The sequence below is a fragment of the Anguilla anguilla genome, chromosome 6 (genome assembly GCF_013347855.1).
Source record: "Anguilla anguilla isolate fAngAng1 chromosome 6, fAngAng1.pri, whole genome shotgun sequence".
Classification (NCBI taxonomy): Eukaryota; Metazoa; Chordata; class Actinopteri; order Anguilliformes; family Anguillidae; genus Anguilla; species Anguilla anguilla.
In genome coordinates this window covers 13,334,529-13,355,866 of record NC_049206.1, presented here as the reverse complement: position 1 = coordinate 13,355,866, position 21,338 = coordinate 13,334,529, and the positions used below count along the sequence as shown (strand labels likewise).

The window sequence follows — 21,338 nt, the reverse complement described above, 5'->3', positions numbered from 1 at the left end:
CTCAGAAGCAGTGCCCCATTGCATTGTGGTAAAAGGGTAGCTTGGTGACATTCATCGTTTCCAAGTCATTGCTGAGGGGGTGGAACCAAAGGGAGTTGGCGGTTATTAAAAGGCAGTACATAAAAATATGGTATTTTCCTGTTTTATGGGGGCAGTCTCAGTTTAGTGCTGCTTAGCCATGTTGAGGGTTACTTGCATTAAATATGTAAGCGGTCTGTGTTCATTAAAATCACAAATGAGTGAAAATGACTCCCTGGTCCCAGGAAATGAAGTCAGGGCACACTCCTGGAAAACAATGAGAATTCTTATACACATCTCCAACCATGAAACATATTTTCAGTAGCCTATGTTTTTTAAGGTCTCATTAACTAAGGACTCTCAGTCTCATATAAATCAGACTGATGAAGATTGCGGACTTTGATTACTGCCAACATTTTAAATGCATGTAGAATGCAATTCATGAATATACTGTGCAATCTGTAAGTATTTGGACAGTAACACTATTTTTGTTGTTTTGGCTTTGTACTCCAGCACATTGGATTTGAAATGAAAAAATGAATATGAGGTTAAAATGCAAAGTGTTATTCAAACACAAATCACCCTCAAATGAAAGCTGACAGTCTACACTTTAACCTCATATTCATAGTTTTATTTCCAATCCAATGTGCAGGAGTACAGAGCCGAAACAAAAATTGTGTCACTATCCAAAAACCTACAGACTGCACAGTAGAGCATGATTCACATATAAGCAGAATGTGATCTTGCATTTTAAGAACCTAATTGTGTTTGAGAATGGCCACATGATTTTTGGAGATTTTCCCCAAACTTCACTACCAAAACTCACAATGCATAAAATGAGAGTCATAAATGTAACTGGTTGAGTGGTAGCTGAGATGCAATTTCCTGCTATATTTGAGTCATTATACATTTGTAACATATTACATTTGCAGATGGTTTGCAGTAGTATCAAAGCACTACTGGGCAGCTGTCACATTGCTCTTCAAATCCAATCATCATGGGGTGTCACTCACCTCTTGGCGTTCAAATAAAATTGCCAAAAATAGAAAGTTACAGGCATCTGAGGGTGTCTAATCCTTTTATTCTGCTGACACAAATAAACCCAAATCAATTTAAATAATAAAATATGCATCCACTGCATCTCGAAACATGGAAATGGGCTCGTAGAGAGGCCAGTCCAGTTGATTCATCTTTATTGAGTGCATTTTAGTACAATATTTCTCAGAAAGTTACAGTTACAAACTCTGACATACTCATCACAATAAAACAAATCTTAATCGTACGATGACACAGAGGAAGAGCTTGCAGCCATGGTATTTACAGTGCGCTGAGTTTGGTGTGTTGCGTTGTGTCGGAGGCTTCCGCTCTTGTTTCTATAAACATCTGGACTCCTTTTCATTTTCCCAAGGTCCCGTGGGGCACCGTACTCTGCAAAAGTGTGAGAAAAACAAATTGATATATAGTCTCACCTTTGAACCTCAAATGCAATTCCTTTAAAAAAAAATCAGTGAAATGGCTTGCAAATGGTACAGAGAATCTGAGATTCATCTGGTCAGTTAATGACATGAGTGGAGACTAAGGTAGGTAGCATTGCATAGAAGAGCACTGCACTGATGCCAAAAAGGGAACAAACAGGCGACTGGAGGACATTTGGAGCACGGCGAACCCTTCTTGAGATTCAGCTCACAAACAGAGGGCACCGAGGAAAAGTCTGTTTAATTCACTGGTAAATTAAACACAGCCCACACCTTTTACTGATATCTATCCCCTTCATATCACTCCCATCAGCAGGAACAGTGGGAGAGAGACAGGCAGTTAAGAGACAAACAAGAGACTCGCTCCACATCGCACGCACGCACAATTTAGCCCAGTCCAGCCAGAACCCTTCCAAGGAAGTGAAAAGTTCTCTAGATTGGCTGCCATTGATTATTATTATTTTAATTACAATGGTAAAACTAGAAAACACATTGCTACTCCATTCGTTTTTTGGGTTAGTGACCAGAAGGTAGTGCATACAAATAACTGATGATTTACTGTAAGATCAAATACCACCTGACCATATATTCTGATTTATTTTGAATCAACATCATGTATAAGATTTTGACTGACTTGAAATCTTACACTCATCAGAACTTCCATTTACCACCGGTCGCTGTGTTTGTTTACCATTTCAGTAAGTATACAATGCGATTAAGTATATGATTACGATGTTTTTTAAAAGGAAACTAAGAGACGAATGTTCTCATCTGTTGAGCATTTTGTATATTCAATTTGTGCTAATCAGCTTTAGCCATCTGAAACAAGTTCAGCTGATAGCAGCGACCCATGCTTAGTCATTAACCCAGGTCCCTAATTAAAACTCCCTTCAGACTCCTACCTTTGACTGTCTATGCATTAGCATAATCTAAATGAATCAAATGGGACCCGCTTAACTGACAGAAACCTTAGTGATCTGAGAGCAGATAACGGCTGCAGTGTTTGCATCAATCGATATTTTCCAGGGACATCCTGAGCCACGTTTGGAGATGACAAATCGTTCTTGCGTGGGTGAAAGTTGCCGGTGTTAATTAAAAAATAATGGGTTCATGCACAGTTAATTAAACTACGGCTCAAACAGATAATGGAATTGTTCCACCACGGAGAATTACAAGGCATAACCTCCTCACTACTGGCCAGAGGCATAAAATGACTTGCGCATTTTCCGACTGTCTGTAATATTTTCTCACTAGATTTTCTTCGCTGTAAAATATAAATGCCACCTGTCGCAAAAAAGGACCTGTATATGTCCAAAGGCATGAAAAAGGGCTTTTGAGCACACTAACCGAAACGGAAAATGTTTTACCTTCACAGCCTTGGCTGCTGGTCACAACAGTGTCACAGAAAGGGAGGAGAAACCAAGTCCACTATGAAGTCATATTTGGCTAAAGGCAGAAGTATATGTTACTTGTTTGACAAGGAGTAAAGGTGGGGTTGAGGTGACCATGGGGTCAGTGTGGCATGTGTGTGTGTGTGTGTGTACACAAAAACAAGGTTTTCAAAACGTTTGTTTAAAAATTTGTACAACATGGTGTATGCAAATTGCATTCAACTACCCTCTGAATGAGTCATTTGCAAGTGAGAAAGGTTCATTTTTCAAACGCAGTCATGGTGTGGATTAAGCTTGTGTGAACTGCAGCTGGTTCATTCTGCTCTGATGTTCATGCAGACCCGTTATTTTGAAATTTCTCAAGCTGTCAACAGAGTAAGATACTAAGACCCAGAGTTTTTATACAGTCAGTATTTCAATTAGGCAAGTCAATCACTGGAAACTGACAATTAGTTGTATAAATTCCCCAATAATGGAAACCCAGCTGGAGAGAGGAGATGAATGGCGTGTGTGCGTGTGTGTGCGTGTAGTATAAATGCGGTTTAATTCCCCACTCAGCAGTGGTTCTGCTCAACGTTTGTTCATCATTGCGGGCTGCCAGAGACCTGTCAATCATCTCACACCTCTCCCATTACGCTGCTGTCTGTGGGCAGAAGCCCCTCTTAATCATGAGCCAAGCCTCGTTGCATTTTCTTATTGGCTGACACCACGAGTGACAGTGATGGCACAGCCCTCAGTCACGCACACCAAGACATTCCAAGAATCAGATAAGGTAGAGATAAAGTGAATGGGGAGATGTGAGCAACGGAGGTCAGAGGTCACTCCTTTAGTGCCACAAAACTTATGTGACACACCCTTGTGTGATATATTGTTTTTATTTTGGAGTACAGTAGTTGAGTAATTGTGTGCGCAATTTAAAGTTTGTAACTCTATGGTTATGGGACCCCATTGGAAATAAGTCGATATATTTTCGACTTTAAGGGTCATCCTGGTCTCCCTGGTTGCTATGTTCCTAAGTTGATATGATTTAAATTTCGCTTTTGTGTTGTGTGATGCATTGTTAATGTTTGTTTTTGAGACCAAATAAAATTAATCAATCAATCAATCAACCCACCCCCCCCACAATGTATGGGATACATCCCCCCCAAGAGCGAGCACCCTGACACTGCTCATCCGGTGCGGAGACTGCGGTATTTAATAGCTTGTTAATGCACTGATCCATTGATTTAAGTTGCAGTGCATTTCTAGTTAGACAGCCGAGCGAGCTCGGCACATTAGTTCCGGGGGACGGCCGAGCTCGGGCCCCCAGTAAACACTCGAGCGGCGCTCAGCGTTAGCCTCTGCCGAAAAGCCCTGCTGAAAATGCACAGCTGAAAGCCTCTTACAATTAGAGTCTCATTAGGATCCTAAGCACCGTTTACCACTGTCATCCATCACACGCCAAAAAAACAACAAACACCCAGCAGCGAGCGGCAGAGGGAGAGCCGAAGAAGACGCTCCCCTGCCTGCGAAGAGCAGAAACTGGCCCTCTGCCTCGACCTGCCTGTGTGTGGCTCCAGTTCCAGCTCCAGTTCCAGCTCGAGTCGGGCCGCATGTACTCAACGCGTTGCTGTACGTACCGTACCAAAACATTTACATTAATGCCCACTGTTTCTCTGCTTGATACTCTAAAGAAGGGTCAATGGTAGAAGTGTACTATCCAGTAAGTGTACTTAAACACAAAACATGTAGACACCAATGATAATGTCCTATTAAAATGTGGGGTCTACAGTATGTGCCGGTAAGTTAAACACAGAAGCAGGCAGTGAGGGTACTGAAGCACCACATTCGTTTATGGATATCAGACTGAAAACCCCATTGTCGGGCTGTCACCCTTGCTGGTGACTCATGCTAATCTGAAAGAGCCAGATTACTCAGTCTCTTGATAATTAGGTTCACTGACTTGATCAGGGCAGTTACACAGTTGTGCTTTCATAGCAAATGTAATACACGGTGGGCCTAAACATTGAACCATGGGTGGTTTTGTACCTTACACAATGACACTACCAATCAAATACAGAAGTATTTTGTGGAATGAATATAAAACATGCTACTGTACATTAGACCTTTTACACATTTTCCCCTAGCGTCTAGCAGCATTGGAGTGCTTCTGTTTAAAGGGGTGGGAATGCATGTCTGCATGTCAGAGTTTGTGTTTACACAATCCATGATTATTCAACCAGTTTACATCGCTGACATACAGACAGTGTATTATTAGGACCTAAAGTTTGAATAAGGTAACGGGTACGTACCGACAGTTTGAGCTGCAGGGCTGGAACAGGTCCTTTGAACCACGGCTCCAGGAGCTCACACAGAAAGAAGCCACACAAGAGGAATAAGAGAAGGCCTTTACAGACAAGAGCTCCGCAGCCTGGAAACCCCACGCCAACAATGTCTGAAGACATAAACGTTTTTTTTTTTTTTTTTTTTAAGCATTTGACACAAAAACAAAGGTTCTTTGTACAGAATCGGCTAGGCCGCAGCCTGTTCCCCACAGCAGTCTGCGGTCCCCTTTGTGCCGGGAGCAAAATCAAAACATCCAGGAAAGATGCCTGTGTGTAAGGGACCACCGTGGCATAATTTACAATCCATTTAAACTCATTTACAATCCGTGTACTTTATTTGCAAAAAATGCAAGCAGAGAAAAAAGTTTCTATAACAAATGACCTTCAATATGAAGATTTTTTTTCCCAGTTATTTCATTATATTTATACGAGAACATATTTATATTCCTCTGACGGAGTTCTGACGCAGGGGCGGCCCTCCCGGGCTGTCCTTGGGCAACGCTATCCGCCTGAACCTCAGCAGGCAGCTCAGCGCTCCTTTTCCTGCGGGATTGGACACACGTACGACGGCTAACGAAGAATGAAAATGGATGAAAGCTGGTTTCCTTCCCTCCTTCCTCCCTTCGTTTCATCCTCTGATGTAGCAGGCTGAGGGCAAAAAAATAATCCACAGAAAAGCAGGAGTAAACCTGAAGTAAAAAAAAGGTGATATTCCACAGCGTCTTAATAATATACTCTTTTTTTCGGGTCTTCGTACGGTACATTTAACTTAATGGGTTTCATTTTCCTGTCCGCTGGCGATTGGGTACCAGTCTCGTCAAGGGGAGGAGGCCGTTGAGCTGAGGGCAGGCTGATGCGGCGGGGGGGCGGGGGGGGGGGTTCGATCAGATCAGAACGACGGTTTCCACGCGGGCGCGCTCCATCGAACCCGCGGCCGGCTGGCGGCCCGCACGCAGGCTCCCTCGCAGGCTGCCGCGCAGGCTACCGCCGCCGCCGCCGCCGCCGCCGCCGCTCAGCGCCTCCTCTAGTCATGCCACAGCAGTGGGGGACTGGCTCATCTGCGCCCGCATGGACTGGATGTTGCTCAGAATCTTCCGCTGGTGCCCCGCCAGGGTCACCCCGATTCTGAGGAGGTCCCTGGAAAAAAAAAAAACCAACATGGAGACCAGCCGTGAGGGAAGGGAGGGATGGGGGGAGGGGGAGGGGGGAATAAATGAAGTGCGAATATAGCGTTTAAAATGACAGGTAGGACCCAGGCACAGACTTGACGTGCCACTGTCATGCTGCCTCCAGCTTCACCTTCCCTGGAAGCCGCGATAATTTGCATATCCTTTATTTTATTCTTGGCAGAGGGGAGAGATAAACATGAACAGCCAGGCTCCGCTCCGTGCGCAAGGCACAGTTTATACCTGCAGCTCACATTCCTATGCAAATAGGTTTTCGCGCCGGTAAACAAAAGAGCCGGAAGACGCCATTTTGGAGATTATTTATCAGCTGTTGTTACGGACCGTGAAACTGACAAAACCAAACATGTATTAAGCAGGTAGGGTATATCACTAGCGCGCAATAAATTACAGGTGTAATCATGTCACTGCGTTATATAAGAAAGTGTAAGGATTTAATAAGCACTTTGATAAAGGGGGTCCCCTCGCCCCTGACAGCTAGAGCAGGCTGATTTAACACATGAAAGCACAGCACGCCGGCAGCGAGCCCGACACCACACCTACATTAACGCTGAAACACACATCGCTTATTTGCACGCCGCTGACGGTGTTTGAAGTCTGCCGCGTAGCTGCCTCTCTGACGGAAAGGTCTCCTCCCGTCAGGAATTTGACGCGAGTCTGAGGGCGAAACCCAGATTCTGAAAGAATCCCACCCACCCAAGACTCCAGCAGTGCTCATGGATAACCACCTGTGGTCATTTCTGAATGCTTTCAAATGCCAACGTCTCAATGCTAACAATGTCTCAATGGTAAGGATGACATTCATCCACTCTCCACTCCAGAAATTATTTAATACAAGCATTGATGTATACGGCGGCACTGCAGTAGAGGGACTTTTGAGCAAGTGCCTCTCTCATCCATTTCTATTTTCCTGCCAAAATCTCAAGGAGTTTTTCAGTTCATCTCATGCTACATGGGACTTAAGACTCCATGAGATATGCTCTTCACCAATATGACTGACTGAAATCAGGATATTTATATAATCTGGAGGGCTCATGCTGGTCACTCATGATCATATTAATGGATCCAGCGCTCTTGCTCCAAACTACTACGTGCGTACACCATTATGTGCTGATCTAATGTGATCTTGCATTCAAATGCCATTCCACCCAAATGAGTTTCGGGTTTATTCCGACGAACATGCTCATTTAGTAACAAACCTGAAACGCACTTGGGTAGAATTGCTGGGTGGGGTGCAGTAAACTAGTGGTAGCCAGTCCTGTTCCAGCTGACTTTCGTTGTCACCAGTTGCACTGGCCAAAGTAGCCAATTATCTCAACACACTTATGCTGACTTAACCACAGACCATAATAAGGTGTTTCATGTTGGGACACAGGCACAGTCTTCAGCTGTCATTCATGAACTTAAAGTATCAAGAAATGTAGCTAAAAACTTTGTACTTGAATTGTCATTCTGCCGCACCACCCGTTTTTCATTTTCCCAAGTTGACTGCGAAGTAAAAACACTAAGGTCAAAACTTTTTTAATCCAGTTGACAGTTTAATCCACACAGTGCCATAGGTGGAAAATCCAGGTTATGAAAGTAAAGGTCCTCCCCAGTATTTTTGTTCCAATCACCTGTATTTGCTCATTATTCTTCAAGCCAGAAGGCAGAACTAATTAATCAGCTGGCTGAATTAACAGGAGGAAACACACAGGACTTTCACTGTCTTACCCCTGTCTTACCACCTCTGCAGTCACACAAAACTGGAAGACCTTATGATGTCGCATAAAAATTCAACTTAGGCAGTAAAAAAACTGGTGTTTGCTATGCTTTAATTTCCCCGCGGGAACCAACAATAAAACAAAAAGGCTCCAATTTGAGTCATGAAAGTAGGATTCTAAAAAACAGGTGTCCACTGATATTGGAGGTATTAAGAGAAAAAACTGCTCTCAAAGTAAAATAAAATAACCGTGCATTTCCTTTCTAATTATCGTCTTTTTGTTTAACAGAAGCCTTTGTTGTTTGTTTGCTACTTGAACCGTTTTCGCATTGTTGTCCTCTCCTCGTGTAATTACACACTCTCTTTGCAAGTTACCAAATTACCAGGCTACGAGCACCAGGAGCCTCTGACAAACCTCCCACATGCAATATCACTCTCAGCCAAACGAGCAAACAAAAAGTCAGGCTTTTAATGCCTGTGGCTGATTAGCCACAGGTGAGCCGAATAAAACCATCCCCATTCAGTGAGCTCCGCTAGCAAACAAGCAGCCTCAGGTTTCAGGAAAAACAGCCTCCAATTTCGAGAATTTTTAGAAAAGATTTTCACGGTCTGGGTAGCCACAGCCACCTACCTTCTAAACTGCTATCGCAGTTTAGAAGGTGAATCTAATGTTGGGTCTAACTATTGCCTCCCATGTTCCTCTTTCCCTCTGTCTCTGACAAACTGATTTTGGCCAGGGGCAGGGTAAAGGCTCTCTATTTCCTCTAATGTCAACCCTGATGTCTTGTACTCAGATTGTGTCCAAGAAGTTTAAAAAAAATAAATAAATCAAACTTGGCTCTCTGTGTGTTTTCATGGCCCAAGCCTAAAGCCTTCCCCATAGGAGATCAGGCTCATTAAAAAGCATCAATGGCTGTTTGTTGCTTTAATAAACAGCACCAGAGTTTTATCTGATTGTAACCGTTACAAACCAGTACCTGGCACCAAACATGTTGTACATAAATATGTCAGCCTTATCTAAACAACAGGGTATGCGTGTCTTTTCTCATGGCTAAGAATTTCATACATTGTATTTTCTGAGCTTTGATCCATTACACTGAGAGAGAAGTCAAATACACAAATGCTTGTTAATAACAAGCAGAATCACTGAACCAGAAAGCTATCTGACAGAATATATTAGAATCATTTTTAAGTGTAGACAGTATACCATGCCTAACAATGCAATTATATACCTAATTGATATCTCAGCATGCTGCTGTAGCTGCAGAACTTCAAAAAGCTATTTTTATGCTTGCACTTAGTAAAACAACCAGCATTAATTCAACTCGACCTCTGACCGCAGTGGACTATATAGACTCTGTAAGAGTTGATTTAACACTGAGCATTTTACCGTCTATGCATCCAATGACTAGAACACGTCAGTGTAACACGTCAAATGGAAGCGTGATCTGGCAGTGGTTACGTACTCTGATGTCATCTGTGAAACCAGCTGGAGGGACGTGAAGCCAGAGCTAAGGAAGTTGTCCCTGTACTGGGTCATCTTTATGGCACACAGCCAATCCTCCACTGAGGTGAAGGTGGTGAAGTCGGGCACGGAACGATCCAGAAGGGGCTGAGAAGGCCTGCGGGTGGGAAGGGGATGAAGTGGAATCAGTAACAAAATACAGCGTGCTCTCTCCCCTAATATTACACCACCTTACATTAGATGGAAAGTGTACACGTTTGTGTGTGAGAGCGATGAACTTCCTGTAGGCGATGGCCTCTGGAGTCATCCATCTGACTGGAATTTTATCACCCTGTCATCACGAGAGAGAGAGACAGAGAGGCAGAGAGAGAGAGAGAGAGAGAGAGAGAGAGAGAGAGAGAGACAGAGAGACAGAGAGGCAGAGAGATAGAGAGAGAGAGAGAGACAGAGAGGCAGAGAGATAGAGAGAGAGAGAGAGAGAGACAGAGAGGCAGAGAGAGAGAGAGAGAGAGACAGAGAGGCAGAGAGAGAGAGAGAGGCAGAGAGAGAGAGAGAGAGAGAAGGAGAGCGAGCGAGCGCAGGTGCACTCACACTGCGGTGATGGTGGCCACAGCTTTCAGGCTGGTGGGGTTGCGGATCATCTTGTCCAGCGTGTTCACGATGTCGGAGAAGCGTGGCCGAGCGTTGCGGTCCTTCTGCCAGCAGTCGAGCATCAGCTGGTGCAGGGCGGCCGGGCAGTCCATGGGCGCGGGCAGTCGATAGTCCTGTTCGATAGCATTGATCACCTGGGGACGGGGGGGGGAGGGCACGAGGTCATTAAACAGTCCAACTGGAGGACGGGATGGGGCTAAGAGCCAATCACAGATGGTTAAACACTTAAGCAGCACACGTTTTAACACAGGGATTGCTGAGTCCTCAGTTCTGTCAGTAGAACAAGGGGACATAAATGGAAATGAGCAAAAAGTAAATTCCGCAGACATTAGGAAGCATTTATTCAGGCAGAGAGTAGTCAATGTGTGGAATATCCTGCCAGGTCATGCAGTAGAGGTAGAAACTCTGGGGGTTTTCAAGACCAGGCTTGATATGGTGTTAGATACTATCTAGCCAGAAGGTGATCAGAGCACTAGGTACAATTTAGTTATGCAAATGGCAAGCATTGTTGGGCTGAATTGCCTGTTCTCTTCATTATTCTATGTTATTTAATGTTTCCCACAATGCACTGATTCTTGTGTATTCCTCAGTGTCTGTAGACTCACCTTCTGCACTAGTGTAACTACAAAGCCAAAGTGGAAGTTTGGCTTTCTGGCCTCTTTTCTAGGCGGATGCTTTAGTTTCGACCCTCGCAGACAAAGAGGAGGCAGAGAGTCAAACTCTGTTTTGCTGATTCGGTCCGCGAAAGGAGACTGGCGAAAGGACGCCAACAGCGGGGTGGAGACAGGAAGTCAGCATCTGCAGGACGACACTGGCACCGTTCCCCGCTGCCGGCCAGCTCTCTCGCCATGAAACTGAGCCGGATTTTACTGCTGGACCGCTCGAGGGGAGTCAAACATGGGCAGCCTGCACAGCTAGATGCAGGGTAGAGATGCCAGGCTCTAAAAGTACACAAACGTGCCCCCTCAAGTACTTCAAAGGCCAGACGATCCAGAATAAAATCATGTGTTCCACTTGTCGGATTCAGAAACGGTAATGAACGGAATATGAGAATTTCAGCCACTTGGAGAAGAGAAATAGAAAAAAAAAAACAATCATTTAAGAAGCTGATGAGAAAACATCAACAGATCTCCCCCACAAATGATATTCAGTAGACATCCATGTAATCCACCATTTAATTTGCTCCAAAATCAATCCTCATTCGGTCTGCTTCATAGTGGTTTCATCCATATCAACCATTCCCTCAGTCTTCCAATTTCACTCCTCTTCAAAGTAAGGGCATGGTTCGTAGTAGATAAAATGAAAGCTTTGAAATGCTACAGTACACGCAATCACACTGACCACATCTAAAGTACAGATAGACCTCTCCCAGCAGGTGTCGGCCAATCACACGTCTGGAAGCCCTGCTGCGGTGTCAGTGGGGTCAGGACGTCTCATCACGCAAATGCCTGATTGGCCCATGAGGAGGGGAATGTGAGCTCTAGTGGCCCCCGGACACTCGCCAATCGTCCCTCGTCTCCATGAACCCTACTGAACTATCATGTCCTGATTACTGAAGAGCGTCAGGCGGAGGCACAACCCCCTGCTGGTTTTGGTGACTCCCCCCCCGCCCCAGTTTCTACAGGGGAAATGGGACTGGCACGGGTGAAGGTAGTCATGTGGTCCACTCTTGCTATGACTCGGCTCCCCTGTACCGAATTCCCACCGGAAGGTGGCATGCTGTGTTCAATGGGGCTTCGCATTTCAGGAACGTAATGAAAATGCATTAATCTCTCTGACTCCCCTCCCCCCACCTCCACACGCACACACAAGATGTGTGAAACCCCAGGTCAGGTATCAGCGTTTCCACACCCCCCACAAATAATGAAAGTGTATAGCTGATCAGAGATAGGCATTTGAAGTGTGGTCTACTTAAGGGAGGGCGTCTTTGATTTACTGATACACTCTTAGTGTGTTCAACATATCTTTCCTTCTATTACATTACTCATTGGCTGACCACTGATTCAGCCAAGGGGGCACCCCCAAGGTTGCAAGTGTGAACACATCCGAGACTCCCCCATGTTTCCTCCCCTGTTCTACCGTATGTGCGATAGGTAGCTCCGTCTTTATCCGATTAGCCACAAGCTGAGCAAATCAGTTTCTTGCTAATGAAACGAGATCCAATTAGACAGTGTGTTAAAACAGTTCACCGCACCTATACGTTTGGATCAGCTGAGGTCTTAAGAGATTGCGGGCGAACAACTGCCGCGGATGTCTTTTCTTCAGATATATCAGGATGTATGTGTCAGATACCGCAGAAATTGCCCCTCGTTAATTTGCAGGTAAGCGGCCGTGTATAAAATGTGTGTGCGCGCCTCCCGGATAAAGACGACGGCAGAAATCATCCTTCTGGTACCTCCTGTAATTACACCTGGGCCGTTTTTAGCAGCTGGTTTTAATTAAAAAGCAGTCCCATGGTGCCTCATTTCAACTGCCCACTTCCTGATTAAGACGTCTCGCTTCCAGCTGCGGTGTGGTCAGCGTCGGAATACTATCAGAATGCAGAGCAGCCCAGTTTTAGCGAAACACAGGAAATCGACCTGAATGGTTTGGTAACTTCTCCCTTACTTGGATCTCAGGAAAACCTGATCAGCTAGTTAGATAATTGCTGTTAGTTAGTTGTTCATTTCTCTTCACAGTCTTCACAGTCACACAGAGCAGCTAATTTGTGAATAAGTGCATTCTCAGGAGAGGGACCAGAGCATGAACAGGATCGATAGGGCGGGGAACTGCTGACACGTGCAGGTGATTTAGAGGGAACAGGGTGCGATCGTTAAGTCCCGTTCCGGCTTTTCAGCAACTTTTCGCACTGGGCTGAAACTCAGACTTGGCTCTTTGATGGTTCAGGGCAGGGGTGTAAAGAAAGGACAACTTCTCCCTTCACACACACATACACACGCACGCACGCACGCACTCACGCACTCACTCACGCACGCACTCACGCACTCACTCACTCACGCACTGACGCACTCACGCACTCACTCACTCACGCACGCACTCACTCACTCACGCACTCACGCACGCACGCACTCACGCACTCACTCACGCACGCACTCACTCACTCACGCACTCACTCACTCACTCACGCACTGACGCACTGACGCACTCACTCACTCACGCACGCACTCACGCACTCACTCACTCACTCACTCACTCACGCACTCACTCACTCACTCACTCACTCACTCACTCACGCACGCACTCACTCACTCACGCACTCACTCACGCACTCACTCACGCACGCACTCACGCTCGCGCTCACGCACTCACTCACTCACTCACTCACTCACTCACTCACTCACGCACTCACGCACTCACTCACGCACGCACTCACTCACTCACTCACTCACTCACTCACGCACTCACTCACTCACGCACTCACGCACTCACTCACGCACTCACTCACGCACTCACGCACTCACGCACGCACGCGCACACGCACACACACACACAGGCACACGCACAGAGATGGACATGGAAACACACACGCACCGGACATGCACACAGACATGCACTCACACAGACATGCAGACACTCACTCACTCACACACACACACGCACACACTCGCACACACGCATGCAAGCACACACACACACACACACACACACACACACACACACACACACACACACACACCCCATCCTACAGCCCAGCGCAGACTGAAGCATCTGCTCTGTTGGCCGTGCCTCCCGGAGGATGTTCCAGGGGAAGCAGCTGGCTGGAAAGGGGGCTGGGAGAAGAGGCTTTAGCGCACGGAGCGCGTTCCAGCGGACACAGGGACAAATCAAGCGCCGGCCTCTCCCAGGGCTAATGAACACTTTAGAGGAGAGGAACACACGCTTTAATCAGCCCGTACGGTATGGAACACGACTCACAAACACAAATCTCCTCCCTACTGCCGCACACATTATCATGTAAAGTCACAGGCTCTCCAATAAAAGTGGGTGCAGCAATATGCCTGGTCGGTCGTTTCAAATTGAACCTGCAATTTCATTTATTCAGTGCTCTTAGTGAAGACGTGTTGCAGCCAATGCACAGAATGACCTAGGGATGGCTGTCCACTTTGCGTCAGTAGCAAAACAACGGCAGCACATATGACGTTCGTTGTGTAATTATTCATTTATATTTCCAGACAGTTGCAATTAGAAAAAAAAAAAAAAAAAACATTAAAATGTTTTTAAAACCTACGTCTTGGTTGGACATGTCCCAGTACGGTCTCTCGCCGAACGACATCACCTCCCACATGACGATCCCGTAGCTCCAGACGTCAGAGGCGGAGGTGAACTTCCTGTAGGCGATGGCCTCGGGAGCCGTCCACCGGACTGGAATTTTGCCACCCTGTCAACACGAGAGAGAGAGAGAGAGAGCGACAGAGAGAGTAAGAGTGAGTGTATGAACAGTGGCCTTGCTTATTGTACTCAAAGGCTACTGAACCTGTCAACAAGTTCTGTAGTACTGCAGTAGCACAATGCACTAAGATTCCTGACTGAGGTTAGGCTGCTGGTTGTCTATTTAATTTAAAAAAAAAACACTACAGGCTTACAAGCACTCCACACACACTTTTCCTGTCTTCTTCATTTATTGTTCTATACACACACACACACACACACACACACACACACACACACACAGACATGCATGCATGCACACATGCAAGCACACACACACAACCATTTCCCTCCACACACTGAGAGATGCAAGGATTCATGTGCTGCCCCTCCCCAATGTGGGTCCTGGGGTAGAACAGAAGAGCTGTCTGTGCTCACTAGCCTGTATGGCAGGAGGCTCAGCATTGCAGTGTAGCATTGATCCTCTGCTGGAGATATTATGGGACTTAAAAAATGGCTATGAAATTTCCGTTAGTGATCCACCTATATCAATCTTATCAACCCCTGTATCCTATCCTATACTCAATGAAAAATATGATAAAAGAGAGCAGTGCCAAAGTATGTATGGACAGGGTGCTAGTACCTGATGTGAGTGTGTGTGAATTCATGTCTGTGTGTGTGTGTGTGGATACCTGAACCCTTGAACATCACATGCATTATGCTGATCAATCGCTGACATTGTAGCACTTTCCTGTACACTCAGGAGGTGCTTGCATTTAATAGCTACTAATAGCATTTAATGGCAATTAGGCTGACGTTCACGCTTTCTCGCATGCCTCTGGCTTCAAAGGAGACAAGTCTGAATGCTGCAGATTTTTAGAAGGCTGCTGCTTTGATAATTTTGCTGCTATTAGAGTGCTGCTATTTGCACAAACATTTCCAACCACCTCTTTTCAAGAGAGCATCTTGCTTTGTGGGATGCAAACCTTTCGGTGTGGAAAAAAAAAATACAAATACATCATAACAGCAAAAACAACATGTGGCGATGGATTCAAAATCATTTGGAAAATGATTACATATTTCTACAGAAAAGCCTGTCTGTTTCTATGCTAGAATGACGTAGGCTTGTATGCCCAGGGTGTATCTGGAAAAAACTCTAGATTTAACAAAAAAAAAAAAGAAAAAAAAAGACCATTCACCATTTTGGTTAATTAATACATTTTTTAAAGGCACACCCGCAGCACACATTATGCTAAATTACCTTACCTGACAAGTCACCTTTGATACACCATGACACCAAACCAACGGATGTGCAGGCTTACCTTGCAGTAATATTTCGGCAACTGGGCCGGGTTTCATGACTTTTCTATATTGCGTCGGGGAAGTGGTGGAAGAAAAAAAAAGTCTGGACGGTAACAACAACCTGCAGTGCTTGACCCCCTAAAACCCAGAGAAAAGCGCTTCCCACACATCACGGGGAAACGACACTCTTGCGGACCCTGCAGTGATAAGATATTAGAGGCCCAGTTTATGTGGCGCCGTTCTGAGACCCGCGCTTGTAAAAAATAAACAAGTGTGACTGCTGGGACCCTGCATCTTCACGTTCTCTGTCTCCGCGCCGTTTTTCCGCCCACCTCCGAAATCTCCTCGTTTGTGCTCTTGCCCCGGGACACCTCTGAAAATGAAATCCGTCGCCAAGGGCCGGAAAGAGAGAGTAGGTACCCCTACAAAAACAAAAAAAAAAAACGGGTCTCTCCGCGAGTAATAACGTTTCCGCGGCTGCCTGATCGGAGGCGGCTACGCTCGGCGTCAGTAATTAGCGCTGTGGGGGGACGGCGGCGGCGGCGGAGACGGAGACGGCTCGGGGTTTAATAAAGCAAATCGGCGAAATAAGAAAGCAAACAAAGAGAAGACGAAAAGCATAATAAAAAGAGCTGGTTTTAATAAGGGCCGGGGAGGAAAAGAGAGAGAGAGAGAGAGAAGGCCCTGGGAGCAGGATCGCGAGCGATGAGGGGAATGAAATACCACTCTGTTTGTCGTAGAGCCGTGGACGGCGGGGGAGGGGGGGACGGCGGGGGGGGGGAGTATGGGGCCACGGACCAGGAGAAAGAGACGTGCGGATGCAGGGGATAGCGGAAAAACACAGCCCTGGAAAACATCATATCAGCATTGCGGCTCAACCTGCGACTTGAATCTGCCACTAATTTTGCGATTAATTTGCTCAATTATTGCACATTACTGTGCTGTTTAAACAGCATTTAACTTCACCTCCCATGCAACACTTCCTTCCAACTTATTATCAATAAAACAATAGCGGGGCAGTAAGAAAATATCAAATTATGACTCAAATATGTGGCAAATGTATGAGGTCAACATAGGGGAAAGTTTCCAAATATTGCACTTTCAGTTTATTTATTTTTTTTAAGTATCTGTGGGTTTGGGGGCTGTGGTTGTCTGACATTTTCAGAGCGGGTCTACGGGGGATTCCGTGGATGGTGTCAGGTTAAAAGCAATCACCGGCAACATCTGCGGGCGCCGGCGCGGAGGAGCCTCCCGAAGCCCTCGGCGCGTCTGCGCCACGCGTACGCGTCCCGCTCGCGCAGCTGGGACCCCGCCGCACAAGTGAGTAACGGCCATCTGCCGCCATTCAGCGGAGCCACGCGAGGGCCGCGCGCCACGCATTCAGCCCCTGCCAAAGCAGAGCAGCCCGACACGACGCAGCGCGGCTACAGCCTCACACGGAAACCTGCAATCATTACATCACACGCTGCAGCTAAAAAGGCTTTTTAAAAAATGTTTTTACTGCATGTGCTTATGAAACTTTTCCCACACATTTCACAATTATGAAATATTTATTACTGTTCATGAAAAAGATTGGAAGCTGGTAAAAAAAAAAAAAAAATATGCGACGCGTTTTCCACATTTGGATGTTTGCGCGGATGACGTGTCCCCAAACTCACTCTGATAAGAGCAAACAGAGCGAATTAACATACATATGTGGGGGACAAAAATAATTCCTTAACAAACAGGCAGCGTGGTGGCAAAGGTCGAAACGAAAATGGCAAACAAACTGAAATGAGCGGTGTTCTCGCCCTCTCTGTGCAGTGCATGCTGGGAAAATCAGCGCGGGTGAAAAGGGCGCCGCGCCCGGCCTTATTTTCCATCTCTATCTGCAGCGGACCAGCTCCTCCTGTAATAGAAGCTGCCAGCCTGTCAACCAGGTGCATTTTTCACGGTGAGAATGAGAAATGGCGCCGTATTTTCCTCCTTTCACTTTCTACACCCCCCCACCCCACCCGCCCCAACCTCACCAAACACCGGCAGACCGCTCGCCCCACCTCCACAGTGAATGCAGCCAGGAAGGGTCCTGATAAGGCGCGATATCGCCGTTCACCCAGAGGGGTTTTTTTTCCAGCTTGCTCAGGCAATATCTGTTGTAAGCTGCACGCCATTCGCCAATAGCAGCCTTAGCGGCTTCCCAGCAGCGCCACAGGCAGGAGTCGCTGAGTGAAATGAATTCTACAGACCGAGAGAGACGCTTTCAGTACGGTATGATTTTTTAGCACCGCGGCAGTTTGTCTGTTTTGGGAAATCTGAAATCTGAAAAAAAAAAAAAAATCAGTTTCCTTATTCGAAGTAAGTCGGGAAAGAGCGTCAACCAAAAACCAAGCAGTAGACCAGTGGCTGTAATTCACAAAACATCTTAAGGCTAAATGTAGCTCCCAACCTGCAGATTTAGGAGAAACTCTTAAAAATAATGGGCATGTCAGTCCTAACTTTAGGACTCCTAAAGTTTTTGGTCCAAGATTAATTCCAAAGCGTTTTAGTGCAAAAACCAGCTCCTAAATCTGTCAAAGGTTTGGGGTTGTCAAGAGGACTAAGACACTAAGATCTGCTGCCAGCAATCAATGTTTTAGAAACATTTAGTCACATCGAGCTTTTAAAAAGGCATTGCCTCAATCGCGAGGGAATTATGATTACAGTATAGTAGTGGACAGAAGGGGGAAAACTGTATTTATGTGGACGCATATTCCCACATTTCTTTCTAGGCTTTTGAAATGATCTCGATTCCAAATTTCCCTTTAATAACGTCCTTCCTTTCATGAACCACTTGGGCAAGAAGTAAAAGCTGTTTTTGTGGCCAGTTGGGTTTTTGTTTTTGTTTGCAGGGCAATGTAGCATCACACTGTCAGTCATTTCTAGGCTAATAATTAAAAGGCTGTTTAAATGAACATCCACTAATTATTTTACAAGTTGCCGGACATCTAAGAGGCCGACAATTAGCCGAATGCATACGTGAATATATTGTTATATTATTTTTCGTTCCACGATAAATCAGCAACACATGGCCGACATTTTATTTAAAAATCTTTTTTTGAATAGGCCAACATGATTAGTATCTCCCGCTACAGAATTTCTTTGATGAATTTGCTGACAAAGACTCACCCTCTAGCACCCAATCACTATGGGCAAAATAAGTAAGCTTGTTGATGAAACACTATGTCATCCGTAGCAAAAAGGTCAACCCCTCCTTTTCGCTTAGCTTACGAGTTCTCCCCATTCGTTAGTAAAAGCTGGCCCTCAACAGCTTTGTGAATAGGTTTTAAAAAGACACTCTTAGCTAGGAACGTAGTAGTACCACTTAGGAGAACTCTTTGTGGTAACTGGAGAAATTAAATGATGCCTCATGGGTAGAAATATTGACAGATAGATGGAAAGATGCTAAACTAATAGGGGACATCATCAATAGAAAAGCGAGGAGGCACCATGCTGGTTCTTCACTTACAACAACGAGCAGCCAAACGGTTAATGAAACGCACATTAAACCCAACACCAAAGGCCTTGAACCCCACGGGGAGGACGTATACCAGGGAATCCAAAATAATGAGGAAGAAAAAAGCATTCATTTAGAAGAGGAGCTCAAATTGTGAGTAAATCATGCGGCATCAGCGGAATTTAATTCCCCTCGCCTCGCCCGTGATGATGGCCTTGCTCTCCCAGACTCATAAAGGGAGAGGTCACGCAGTAAAGGGCGAGGCACGCGGTTTCGTTAACAGCCTGAGTGGGCGGAGCTCAAGGCCCTTCCCCTCAAATCCTCCACCCCCACTCCCTAACTGACATCACGGACTCTGCCGACCCGGGGTCGAGTTCCGGCTATGGAAAGGTCACGCAAAAGGTTTTCATGAGGAAAAAAAAAAAAAAAAAAGATGGCAGTGCGCACAGCTCTGAATTCAGAATCAGGGCCCACAGAGCAAAACATCTTCTGGCTGCAATACTCCCCTGATATCAGTAACAGCTTAAAGGTCACCTGGGACCGAGGCTGCAAATTATTCATTATTAATCTGCACTCCTAGCATTTAACATATAAAGGAACTAATTTCAAGTTCTTTGTGAAAGTTGTGGGAGGGAAAGTCTTTTGGTGGAGATTAATTCTTCGCCCAAGCTCTGACCCTGGTTCAAATTACAGACTTTTAACTAGTTTTGGCTTTGATCTGCGTGCGCAGTGACTGTGTATCGTGCCCATGTGGTGGAGGAGAGTGGGAATGGATGGGTATAAGAAACAGCATGCTTGATAGTGCACTGGATTTCCTGATATGTGTCACTCGTAAACACTGACTCGAGTCCTCTGGAAAGCCAGTGAGGCAGACCTAAGTCACTGGTCGCCGTTGACACGAGGATCAGGGCTTCAGAAAAACGCTTTACCAACTTCAAGGGAGGCAACCACAAGCACCCAGCTGTTGCCTCAGATAAAATCAGAGCTTTCTCTCTCTTGTAGGACTGTGCGGCCTGCAGGGTGTAAAACAGCCAATGGCACTTGGGAAGGTCAGAAGTGCATATTCTTTCTGCTACAGCATTCTTTGCGTGTGACCCGAGAGGCACAGACTTTTAGTCAAAATAGGCTAAAATAGGGGAGAAATTGCTTAGATTCTGAGACAGCCCCTCCTAATAGGGCATGCTAGACGAGATCGCGGTCTCCTCTCCGCAGAACCCTGTTTGTCAGCTTCTAGCATCTCGCCATGCGTGGGTGGATTGTCAAATCACTCACAAATCCTATGTCAACACGAATTACCACCGTCTACAGGTAGCAGCTGGGCCAAACAACTTGAAAAACTCCTACCTCTGCTGTCATATTAAAGTCATATTAAATATCGCAAACTGTGTAAACAGCAATGCATCAGGAGGTATATTTCACAGATTCTCAGAATGTGTTGCCTCTTCCGAAAGGTGGTGACTGACGGGCATTTGAATTATACCTCATATTTTATTGTAACCATCAGCTACATGCAGAGGAGGAAGGCCACTTCGCACTGCCTACCTTCCAGTGACAGTGTTGTATTTTTATCCTCCCCGGGACTTAAATAACTCCCTGAAAGACCGTTAGGAAAAGCCAGGGCTTTTGGCTTACAATTAATTCCAGCAGCTATTTGTTGACACAGAAACCCTGCCGAGCTCAACTCTCGGCCCACACCACCAGTTCACACCTGTAATAAAGTTTCCCCGTCCATCGACAGTCTCAGCAGGTCCGGCCTTGTTTGTTTGAGCCTCTCCTTTTCTTGTGAATGTGAAAACTGGCTCCTGGGGAACCCGGAGCTGAACTCCTGAAATGAGCCCTGAGCTGAGCGCATGGATGCGTATAACAGCCAGTTATCAGCCGGCTTTGTAAAACAAAAAAAGACGTGACATGAGGTGAGGCTAGACCGGATGCTTGCATTCCTTGTGCCTACCTTGTATCAAAAAAACCAAAGCCAAAGCCAAAAAA

General features: G+C 45.8%; 1 protein-coding gene across 2 annotated transcripts in view; it reads right to left on the bottom strand.

Annotated features, from left to right (window-relative positions):
* Positions 1–1,079: 1,079 nt before the first annotated feature.
* LOC118230563 (ephrin type-B receptor 1-like) overlaps positions 1,080–21,338 on the bottom strand; it is a 156,999-nt gene continuing 136,740 nt past the window's right edge. For both annotated transcript variants that reach the window (XM_035423675.1, XM_035423674.1), the window contains 5 exons: positions 14,439–14,588; positions 10,151–10,344; positions 9,561–9,716; positions 5,176–6,345; positions 1,080–1,446 (listed from right to left, as the gene is read on the bottom strand). In XM_035423675.1, coding sequence (XP_035279566.1) covers positions 6,237–6,345; positions 9,561–9,716; positions 10,151–10,344; positions 14,439–14,588 — 609 coding nt within the window. In that variant the 3' untranslated portion in view covers positions 1,080–1,446; positions 5,176–6,236. The remainder of the gene's footprint in view (positions 1,447–5,175; positions 6,346–9,560; positions 9,717–10,150; positions 10,345–14,438; positions 14,589–21,338) is intronic.